The 12,131-nt window shown below is 30.9% G+C and overlaps 1 protein-coding gene across 34 annotated transcripts in view; it reads right to left on the bottom strand.

Annotated features, from left to right (window-relative positions):
• Window positions 1-2,328: 2,328 nt before the first annotated feature.
• LOC139493321 (adenylate kinase 9-like) overlaps window positions 2,329-12,131 on the bottom strand; it is a 44,472-nt gene continuing 34,669 nt past the window's right edge. For all 34 annotated transcript variants that reach the window (XM_071281605.1, XM_071281624.1, XM_071281627.1 and 31 more), the window contains 13 exons: window positions 11,544-11,763; window positions 11,306-11,374; window positions 10,529-10,759; window positions 9,416-9,634; window positions 8,938-9,151; window positions 8,384-8,585; window positions 7,676-7,822; window positions 6,835-7,052; window positions 5,574-5,732; window positions 4,982-5,183; window positions 4,533-4,631; window positions 3,860-4,077; window positions 2,329-3,313 (listed from right to left, as the gene is read on the bottom strand). In XM_071281605.1, the coding sequence (XP_071137706.1) occupies window positions 3,102-3,313; window positions 3,860-4,077; window positions 4,533-4,631; window positions 4,982-5,183; window positions 5,574-5,732; window positions 6,835-7,052; window positions 7,676-7,822; window positions 8,384-8,585; window positions 8,938-9,151; window positions 9,416-9,634; window positions 10,529-10,759; window positions 11,306-11,374; window positions 11,544-11,763 (2,410 nt within the window). In that variant the 3' untranslated portion in view covers window positions 2,329-3,101. The remainder of the gene's footprint in view (window positions 3,314-3,859; window positions 4,078-4,532; window positions 4,632-4,981; window positions 5,184-5,573; window positions 5,733-6,834; window positions 7,053-7,675; window positions 7,823-8,383; window positions 8,586-8,937; window positions 9,152-9,415; window positions 9,635-10,528; window positions 10,760-11,305; window positions 11,375-11,543; window positions 11,764-12,131) is intronic.

Genomic DNA, 12,131 nt, shown 5'->3' with positions numbered 1-12,131 from the left:
ACCATGGGGCATCATTAAGCATGACATTTGTCTCTGTAACGTTTTCTCTTTCCAGTTTAGGCAGATTTTTTAACTAAAAAAGGAGGAAAACATTATGTTAATGACCAATTTGTGTGATGTTACTTTTTTAAATACCCTCAACAAATGATATCAAAGAAAGGTAAAACAAAATCAGGAAGGGAACAAAAAAAACAAGAAAAAGAAGATAAGAATAAAAAAAGAAAGCCAAAAATTGGTCATCAATGGATGGTGAACTTTTTTTTTTTTGGGGGGGGGGGGGGGTATTATTTAATACTAACAACCAATATGACTTCAATAGAGCATATTAGGGTGAAATTGCTCATTTTTCTATTTGTTCTTTGTATTTTCTATGCCTTTTCATTCGTGTTTTATCTATATGATCAGTGTCTTAGGTATGTGTCTGGTGGATCAAAAAATGTTCTCTTCTCCTTCTTCCCGTGATTTCCCACTCTAGTGACCACTTCCACAATCTTAAAAGTAACTTAATCAAAAGATTATTTCTCTAAGTGAAGATGTCTGTTGAGAGGACTGTTTTTCTTATTTTTGTACCATTAATCGGCATTATCTATGGTAACTGTCCTCTCACATGAAATCTTCGCTCAGGGAAACACCTTTTTGATATTATAGATATCTTTAACGTGATCTGTCTCATTTAGTTCTATATTGTTATCCCTAAATGCGATATTTCTCCTTAGCATTATCCCTAAATGTGACCTTTTTCGAAGGCTGTATCCTGAATGTGATCCCTCCCATTACCTTTATCCTGAATAAAATCCCTCTTTTTAGCTTTATTCATATCTCTCTCATATGATCTTTATCATTATCTTTTTATTTGAATGTGATATCTCAGTAGTTTTATCCCTAAATGTGATCATTTTCATAACAGAGAGACATAAGATATCAGAAGAACATTCAAACTCATAATCGAAAATAAACAACGCCATGGCTTAAAAAAAAGACCAACAACCAAAAGTACACAAAACACAACATATAAAACTGATTAACACGACCTTTCCCACCATCTTCAACACTTGGGATTCCTGATTTAATATGTTCCTATAGAGCAGAAACCCTCTGTCAAGAAAATCATGATAGTAATTACAAGCCCTGGAATATAATATTAAATCGGAGATATAAACTTCGTATGCATGCACTGCTGGATTGATGCTACACAGAAATGGAAAGTTCATAATTTGGAAGCTCAATTCATCTCTCAAAGATATTTGTAATTTCAGCTTTCCCTTAAATGCCATTGATTTCTATTAATTTCATTATTCCCCTAAGCCTTTGTTGTCCTGGAGAACAGAATTCTAAAGGGGAATCATTCACTAAGCTAGCAAAGATAATAACATTATAAGGAATATACATACCAGATTGTGATCTATTAAAATCAGTAAGTCTTGAATATTGGAATCCATACATATCATTAACCAATCTTAATAGTGCAGGTGTATCATCTATGTTCTATGGCACCATTAACACAATGACTTAGAACATTGTTTATATATCTTAACTAATACTTCGTTTTGAAGAGTTGTTTTGTCCAAATAAAGACTGACTGAATCATTTTTTCAATTTTGATTCCAATTCTGCAGTCAGCAATTTTTCCGCAATTTTTCCCAAGGAAAATTTGGTTTCTTGATCCCAATTCTAAGTTACCGATGGATAAAAACTTAGCATAGCAATTCTTATACATTACTATACCTTTTTTACTCAACTGGTATTTTTGTATAAGATTTTCTTGGCTTTGCTCAACAGGCTGATTAAGAGAGGTTTGTTATATTTGGAGCACAACTATGTAGGTAAGTGTAATTTTTATTGATCACATGAAATCACTTTTTTCTTTAAACTGCTATTTGCAGCTCATATATATATTAAAAAAAAAGAAGTGGTATGAATGCCAATGAGACAACTCTACACAAGAGACTAAATGACACAGAAATTAACAATTATAGGTCACCTTACAGCCTTCAACAATCTGGTTCAGACAAGTGCCACTTTTTGAAAATGAACAATTTATTCAGAAGCTGTCATCTAATTTCAACTAGTTGAAGTTTTTGAGTGTAAGATTAGATTTTCTGATGAAAATATAAAATACTCAATTTGCATTCAGTTTAATAGTTCAGAGGTGATTTTTTTCTTCTTTCAAAAAACTAACTGAAGAGCCAGGCAAATTCATCTATTTATGTAGCATATTTTTAAGTATCAAAAACATTGAAGAAATATATAAATTTAAAGTTAATAATGAAAGATTTCCTATTCTGATGTCTTTTGTTTAAACATGGCCAATTAAAGTAGTCATACTAATGTATATAAAGAGTCATTTTATTAACATCTGGACGGATGACCATTGTATATAAAATATAATGTTAACATTATTCGTGGTGAAACATAAATAAAATTCATTTAAAATACACAGATCACAGACTTCATGGAATAATTTAAGAATAAAAAATATCACAAATATAATAACACTGATAGATTTCAAAGTAATAACAAAGCACATAGTTCTTGTTTCTAATATATATAGATAGGCACTACATGTTAAACATTGTAATGCTGTGAAAAACATAAGATTTTGGAATGCTACAAGTTACAACAAAAGTCTATATTTGGTTATTATTAGGCACTTTCTACACAGAATGTAAAACTATTATGGACATATTTTATGAAAGGTTTCTATTATCAAATTATACAATGGTGTTCATTGCAGGAAAATTGATTGTTGCCAAAATCGAATTCAACTTTCAACTTTGAAGATCAAAGTTGAATTTCAAGAAACTTGTAAAAGTAAAATTTAGGATTATGGTTTAAGATATAGAATCTTAGTCAAACCTCATATATATGTCATAGTACACTATTAATTCTTACATAAGAAATACCTTAAAACTTAGTCACAACAGATATTCTTGAAGTTTCACATAATGATTTTTCTTGTCTTGTAAAAATCTAGTGGGAGGAATGTTTGTTCTTAAATTTGCTGGAATGTATTTCTCCCCCCAACTATAAATAAAATGCACATCAATAGATTCATTATCAAATAACTCATTCTGCCAACACTATACACAATATCTGTACAGTTATGCTAGCCATGTTGTGGTTGGTTCAAGTCCTTTCAAGGCAAAGAATGTTTCCAGTTTATTGTCAAAATCTCCTGGTCTTTCATTAGGATCTCTGTAACGCACTGTCATATTGTCACCAAGATATCGAATAAGTGTACATGTTTCTTCAAATTTCTGTAATTTTTGTTTATACTTCTTTCTCACATATTCAGAACTTTTGGGATTAAAAGCTGTAAAATACAAATCAATGTTTTATTAAATATCATTTTGAACAATTTACTAAGCAAATTATATTAGTACACCTTGATTAACATAGGAGCATTATGTTTGAGATGACTGTCAAAATCAACAGTTATAAAACTGAAAACTGCATATCTAATTAAACTCAATGTTAATGCTTAAAAACAACATGAACTCTATAGAGGTGGATACAAAAAAAAATTTATTTTGTCTTTCAAACATATCATTCACTGGTCTAGTACACATTTTTTTAAGGGACCAGCTGAAGCCCGCCTCAAGGTGCAGAATTTTCTTGCTGTGTTGGTGGCCCTGGTCTGTTTTCTGCTCTTTAGCCGTGGTTGTTTTTTTTACTCATTCCCTATTGCCATTCTCAATTCTCAATTCATAACAGCATTAGACATCAGTCTACTGTTATATTGGTCCTAAAGAAAACAAACAGAATATTGTCTGATTGTATCCTTTTTTTGGTAAGTTTTTGTAAGTTATCATGTCAATTCATAAGGAAGCTTTATCCAAATACCAAAAATACAACTTACCTTTCAGATGATATGCCACATACAGCTGTGCTGACCTAGCAGGCGTTAAGAATGGATATTTTGGTTTAAAGTTTCCAACAGCAGTTAAAGCCTTGACCATATTTGTAGCGGCTGTCTGTTCCAGGTATCCTAACATTGGTAATCCAGTCACTGGTAATGGATCTTTGGGTGGGGGCAGTTTGTGGGGAAGAGTCAAATTTGAGTACTTCTCTGGTAATCTGAAGAAGAAGAAATACCATGTAATAAAACATTTAATGACATTATTTGTTTAGTTTAAACTCTTTTGCAGCCAAAACATACGAAATGCATAATAAACGAAAGCTTGTTTTTATTCACCTAATCATCAATTTATATTTGTTCTTAACTTGAAAAAGGATATATACTTTCAAAAATTCGTTTATATCATTAGTTGCTTACATCTTGTGACATTGATGTCAGGTGGTTAGTTGTATCAATGGAAATCACGCCACATCTCCTTAAATTTATATAAACGGTAAGAAGAGTAGATATTTAGGCTTTAAATCATTTTATACAGGTTCGTTAAAATCATAATCACTTTCAAACCTTAAAAAAACTTCTCAATATTGAACTTTTAGAGGGTGTAAGTAAAGACTCCTTCTTACAAAAAAGAAGAAAATCATCAGTTCACTCAAAAATATCTGTTAGTACTTACTTTAAGAATTTATACAATTTTTCTTCAGACTCCATGTAAAAGAATTTTCCTTGGTATTCTCCAATAAAATCTGGATTTCCAGGTACAATAGCTTCGTACCTAAAAATAGAAAATTACATAAATAAACAAAATAAATAATTTATCTTATTCATATAGTGTCACAAATCTTTACAAGAAGTATATATAAAATGTCATAAAAACCAATATTGAATACATACATAAAAAGACAAAATATTTTACATGTAAAAAGTAGTTACTAAAAAAATACATAAATGTAGTAGTCTGTCAATAACACCGATATTCATAATTGCAACATAACCTCAATCATGAGGCTAATGGCCATTATTGAGAACAGGTCAGGGTATAACCATGTTTTTGTTTTTATAATCAATAAGAATAATTTATTAATAAAAACTAGCAAAATAATATTAAAAGTATAAAGTTCATACCTGCACTGTCCATCCAGGAACGTAACAGGACAATAACCCTTTAATTCTATTGACTGTGAAGCTTTCACTTGTTTAGGACTATGTCTCTTGGGTAATAACTCTTGAGCAGGTAATTCTCTGGGGGCTAGTGGGGGAACATATTTCTCTGGGTCAGCTAAGAATTGTTGTAACTCTTCTGGACCTGCCATCTTGTAATAATGAGCTGCATTAAAAACATACATAAATTAAATACACAGCCTTTTTGTGTTCTGATATTTTTTATTTTTTTTTCTTGTAGTATCTAAGCTTATTAAGGAGCAAAATTAGGGCTGGTTATTAGCTTTAACCATTGACTCCATTTGCATGACAATATATTATTGTAAACACATAGGTAATTTCACCCTGATATTTCTAACTTAAAACAGTGACTTTTATCTCTGAAGTGAAACAGATTTCTATATAGAGAACATTGGGTATATTAAAATATTGAGACATAAGACCATTTTAGATACATTGCTTCTTCACCATTGAACTTTTAATAAAGAGAGTAACAGAACTGGTTCCTAACTCTAGCTTTTATATAAAATGGATACTTAATCTCTAAATAACAAACCTCTATATTCTGCAGCATATTCCAGTGTTGGATTTGATGAGCAGTCCACAAGTTCTCCCCGTAATGCCAAACTGACCGGACAGTACTGTCCATAATCTCCAACTCTTTGTAGGAACTCGTTTGGTGTTATACACATCTCACTGATAGAGGCAGAGTTACCTACAATATCAATAAATAATCAGATGGCATATCAAACTTGGTACTCTTTAACTTAAAAAAAAAAAAAGAGAAACAGTATAATGGAACATTAATATAAGCAACATTTTATCTGTGAGTGTAACAATGTTAGTCAACTGCAAGCAGTAATCATCAATCATATTTACTCATTTTAGGTAAATAAGGAAATCAAATATCATGGTACAGTGTAACCTGCCTTATCTGACACCTGTGTATTCCAACATCCTGCTTTAACCGACACATTTTCATGGTCCCAAAATATGCCCATCTTTGCAGAAAAAAACTTGAGTATTCTGACACCCTGCTTAATCTGACATTTTTTTCTGGTCCCCGAGTGTGTCGGATTAGGCAAGTTACACTGTAACTGTCATATCTAAACAATCGGTTTGCTATACATTCTTTGAACACCATTGGGTGACCTATAGTTGTTCATTTCTGTGTCATTTGGTCTCTTGTGGAGAGTTGTCTCATTGGCATTAATGACACATTAATTTCTGCATAAGCTGTACTTTTAAATTAAACCATTAACAATGTTAACCAAAGAATGAAATATGAAGAGCATTTATATCTTTAACCATTGAATGAACAGTGGATATTATTAGTTACACAGTGTGCAATTGTCCTAATACGAGAATTTATCAGGTCAATAAAATTCATATCGGGTGAGGCGAAGCCAAACCCGATATGAATTTTATTGACCCGATAAATTCCGTATTAGGACAATTGAACACTGTGTAACGAATTTATCCTGATTTTGTTATATTACATATTATTATATTCAAATTCAATGTTAGAACAATATCAATAAATATATTTTAGATACTAAATAAAAAAATGTGAAAAATAAAAAATATTATGACTACAAAGCAACTCAATTGTTTTTTGTTTTTTTTTATTAGGTCAATGGTATAAGGGAGATAATTCCAATTGACGTAATAAATAAGGGAGATAATTCCAATTGACGTAATAAATAAGGGAGATAAATCCAATTGATGTAATAAAAAAAATTGTACTGAAATTTATTAGGACAATATCAGCCAATCAAATTGCAAGAAATTACTCTAAATCAGGATAATATACATACCATCAGATATTCTCTGTAAGTAGGTCTGGATTTTCTTTACACTATCATGAGCAATCTCCAGACTTCTGTTCCACACCCACCATTTTGACCTTTCACCACTGACCTTGATAAAGTTCATGTGTTCCTGTTCATAATATTCTCGTATTGGGGAGACTTCCTTGTTGTAAGCAGCCAGCTTTATTGCAAGAATCTGGGCACTGTCATGAAGGGGAAGCATTCTGTAAAAAAAATATGTTACTTGTTACTTTCAATGGTGTATATTTTTTTTTAAATTGCAACTACAATAGAATGGTTATTTATTTATTTTGTTCTGACTACTTATACACACTATCAATTTCCATATGCAAGTAAAGTAGCTTGTACACAGAAATCAACATAAAATATTAGTCATTAGGAAATTGGAAATCTTTTTCAAGTAAATTCCAACAGTTCATTTAAAATTATCATTGACATCACCTTGTTTCATTGCCAATGCCAACACAATAACATCATTTCGCGGAATTTTCGTTTTATTGAATTTTGCCTTGTAAAATAAATTGAAATAGACTGAATTGTTTGTTTTGCTGTAGAATAGAGATAAAAATATTGTATCTGAATCTTGGCCTACGTAAACTGGGGGTATTGATGTCGAAAATTGAGAATATCTGGCAGTACAAATAAGTTGGTCGTAACGCGGAACACAGGTTTTTGTGAATTACTGCGTTTGCGGTAAAGGTAGATATATTGTGATTATACTGGTTGACGATAATAGAATGACTTATCATTCCTGCCAAAGAAGCAATAATTGAAAATTAACAAACATCATTGTTGAAAGTCTAATATAATTGATGGTAAAACAAACCTTGCAGAGGACATCCTGTCTCTCAAGCCTCTGACCATAACTTCTTTACTGTTTATTTCAAGCTCTATAACACGGACAGGTATAATACATCTCTCTGTCATTAATTCTACCTGTTTCATTGTTGTAGGGAAGCCATCCAATATATACCTACAACATACAATATATAATCAGAAACATTTAGAACTGAATAACTAATTTCAAGCTTAGCAGCTTGAATTACAGTACAACTTAGTTAAGACATTAAAGCCTAAAAATAATGTGTCACTATTGAAACAAATTCATCAAATATATATATACATGTTCCTTTATGGTAGTTTTGTTTTTTCTTCTTCACCCCGAAATTATGAGAGGTGTAACCCAAACACTTTGTATCCTTTTGTCCTTTTAGGGTAAAATCACTAATGTAAAAAATTAAATGACAACTTTTCACTACAGACTTATTTCTGACAGAACAAGCAATTTAGTGGGAAGATTGACATACATTATGACATGAAGGTCAACCAGAAATTCTAGGCACTTGACTGAATTTATGCTTACAGCAACAGATTTTCATTTTACTTAGCTAATTTTCGTTTTTAAGTAAAATAAAGTTATAATTATACAAGCATTAATTATATAAGTTGATGTCAGAAGGATAAATGTTCAAAGATCATTATTCCATGAATAAAAATGAACAAATAGTGAATAGACAATTGTTTGTGGACATACCCTCTTGTCTGACTTCTCATTTCTAACAAACAAATATCCAAGGCTTGGACGGCTAATTCATCAGGAACTGTCAGTCCTTTAGTCACATGTTTGACAAGTTGTTTAGAGAGATCAGATTTAGGTTGCTCCAACATAACACGTCTCATAGCTTCTCCTATTGACAGTCTTACTAAACCATACTCTTCAACAAATCTGTTTGCCACTGAAAACAATATATTCCAGTTATAACACTTAAATTACAATTAAACTATACATTCATAAGCAAGTTTGTTTAGCATATATATATACAATCCAACTTTTAATAAAATTTGTCAGTTTTATCACTAAATATTTGAAGTTCTACCTTTTTTTGCTTAACCTAATTCTTCTGTTATTTTTTTCAATGCCTTAAGCATACTTTTTCACACAGAGATTAAAATAAGATATAAACAATCTATCTTTTTTAATCTAAGTTATACATGATGCATAAGATTTTTATCAATGGATGAAAAGAGATTAAGCATTTATGAATGTCTTTCTTAAGTCAGATGTCAACCAATGACAGAGAAACTTACAAGCTGTTTTTCCTGACTTAGGTGGTCCTATGACTGCCATTCTGATTGGCACCACTGGTTTGGGTGTTGGTTGTTTAAGGTATGCCATTGGATCTAGAATGAATTCATCTCTGGCCTGGACAGACGACAGGAAGTAGATATGATGGCGATATATACATGGGTATGTGGCATATCCCATACCACTCATTGGCTGGATACAGTTACCCTCCTTAGACTGAAATGTAAAAAAAAACACTACAAAACTTGAAAGTTAAATAATTACAATAAACGTCTGAGTTCATATGTATTTCATCTTTATACAATAATAAAATGTTTGTCCAAATTTATTTAAACTTTATACAGGCCTTAACATTATATACTGCATGTACTAAGTTACCTTAAAATGTACATATATAAGACATTAAATTGAAAGATATAAACAATGCTAAAAAGCATAAAGTATTTTAATCAGAAAACAAATAAATACATTAATACCAACCTTAACAGGACACCATCTTCCAAATCTACTGGGCTGTTTATATCCTGTCTGTAACATCCTTCTGGCTAAGGCTTCACTGATTGGATATACTCTTTCAAACATACTGTGTCGAGCTTGCACATATTTCTTCAGTTTTTTATTCAGAACGTACGATACAATGTGAGGTTTCCTAGTACTATCAACTTCTACAGAATCAATAAGCACCTCCATAAAAGTTGCCTGAAAAACAGTAAATAATTTTTCAAATGGGCAACACATAATGTAGTCTAATATGAATATAAGGAGATGTGGTATATATGTCAATGCAAATTCAATGACACTTCCAATAGACATCCAATTATATATTCCTGCTATCAACAAAGATTATCCTGAAGTCTGTCAAACAGTGAAGGCATTTGATAAAAAAAATTATGACATTGGTTGCAATAAATTACATTGATTTCCCAGTTAAATAAAAAACCATAATTTCACATGTGAAATAAACGTGGTTATTTCACTCTCTGACGTCATACAACAATAGGCGTTGTCAAGACGTCGATAACGGTGGATCAAAACAAATTGTGAATGCGTAGAAAAAAGATATAGTTTCTTACATGTTTTACATTAATTCCTTTAAAAAAAGCCATTTGCCAATTTTTTATTAGAATAACTAATTAATGAATTCAAATATCGAAAAATATTTAACTCGTGACCAAACAACACTGATAATTAACTCATGCGCTACGCGCATTCGTAAATTAAAGTGTTGTTTAGTGAATTAATGTGTTGTTCGGTCATTCGTTGAATATTTTTCTCTATTTGAATTCTTCGATTAGTTATTCTTTAATTCTACTGAATTTATAAACTGTGAATCAGCCAAAAAAAAAATCAACTTGTTTTATATTCATCTTCTTAATTAAAAAATATCATTATCAAACACTTATGTTTGGTTATTTCATTCTGCCATTAGCCCCTTACTATCATGACATATTCCAGTTTGTTTTCATCATTATCAAACACTTATTTAAGGTCCTTCCCCCCCTCTTTAAAACCTTTACAACATCTTCTAGCTTGTTTTGTCATAAACAACATATAATTAAGGTCTTTTAATCCCTTCTTAAGCCCCTAACTTACCACAACATTTTCCAGTCTGTTTTTATCATTATCAAACACTTCACTTAGATCGTTTTTCATCCTGTCTTGAGCCTCATCCTCTGCCTCTTCCTCCTCCTCTTCCTCTTCTTCTTCCTCCTCAAACTCCTCAGCTAACATGGCCTCAATACTGTCTTCCTCTTCTTCTTCTTCAGCCTCTTCTTCAATCTCTTCATCAGATTCAGCCTCGGCTCTTGCTGCTTCTTTTTCAAGCTATAAAAATTTATAAAAAAATACTTATAATGAAAATTATACATTTACCATTTTACATAACTACAAATAATACAGAAAACATGCTTGTATGATTTGTTTAACCTCTTTTTTACATGATATGGTCTGTAATGAAAATTTCTCTTGCTAACAGTAAACAACAGACACAATAAGCAAGTTATGAATAAATTAGGATTTTTTTTTCAATTCTGGCAAATATTTGGAACTTGAAGATACACATGGACCCTTTGTAAATTAAAGATAGTTGATACAGGATATTATGTTCTCACCTCAGAATTTATTAACTTTTATAGAGTATTTTGAAACAGCTCTAAATTCTTTTATCATGAATTACTTCACATATTCTTCAGCAAATTTCTCATGATAAAAATATCTATTAGTTAAGCTTTCCAAAAAAGTATTACTTGTCTATTTGTGATGTTTTTTGTATTACTTCAATGGATATCTTATTTGAAGATTGTATAGTGGTTCCTGCTGGTCTAAATTTGAAGTTAGTGAGTATTCAATATTAATTTATAAGCAATTTACCTGTCTTTCTTTTTTCCTTTCTTCCTGTTCCTTAAGTAATTCTTCTCTTCTTTTCTGTATTGATTCTTCCTGAAATTATATATCAGATTTCCTTTGACAAATAAATTCTGAAGTATAGAAAATACATAACTATTTGAATTCAGTGATGTAATTGACATGTCATCAACTAACAGAAATCATCAGGATTTTTCAAAATGATTTGATACTATAATAATTAGTTTAAGGAATTTTTCCTTACCCTTTTCTTTTTTGACTTTTCCTTCTTTTTCAGTTTGATTGCTAATTTTTTGTCTCTCCTTACTCTCCACTTCAGCATCTTTGGAGGTAGTAATCTGTTGATAACATCCTCAACCTCTACATTCATGACAACCCCTACATCAGGGAATAATCCCATCTCTGCCAAGTATTTAGCCTCCTCACTTGTCCTAGGGAACCCTTCCAAAATAAATCCTGTAGATCTGAAACACAAACAAAAAACAAACTTTTTACAACACATATATTTATATATATTTGTGTGTGTACAAACATTATCAATAAAGTTTAATTTACTTGTTTGCCAGGTGGAGTATGAAATTCATATAGTTTGGTATACAGTATTACTATGTTGTCATGAGCCTATAGCAAAATCAAAGAACTAATAACAAAAGGATGACTGAAAAACCAGCAATTCAGTGAAGGTGGCAATAACCATGATAACTCAATGAAGAAGTCCTGGTAAAGAATAAATTTCTTAAAATAGTTCAAAATTCGTCCTTTATATAAAATTCAGATTGATTTATTACAGAATTATAGATTTTTAAAAATAATTTCTAGATTTAACTAATGT

Source organism: Mytilus edulis, chromosome 10 (genome assembly GCF_963676685.1).
Source record: "Mytilus edulis chromosome 10, xbMytEdul2.2, whole genome shotgun sequence".
Lineage (NCBI taxonomy): Eukaryota > Metazoa > Mollusca > Bivalvia > Mytilida > Mytilidae > Mytilus > Mytilus edulis.
Note: the sequence above shows the minus strand (reverse complement) of the source record. Positions and strands in the feature narration are given on the sequence as shown.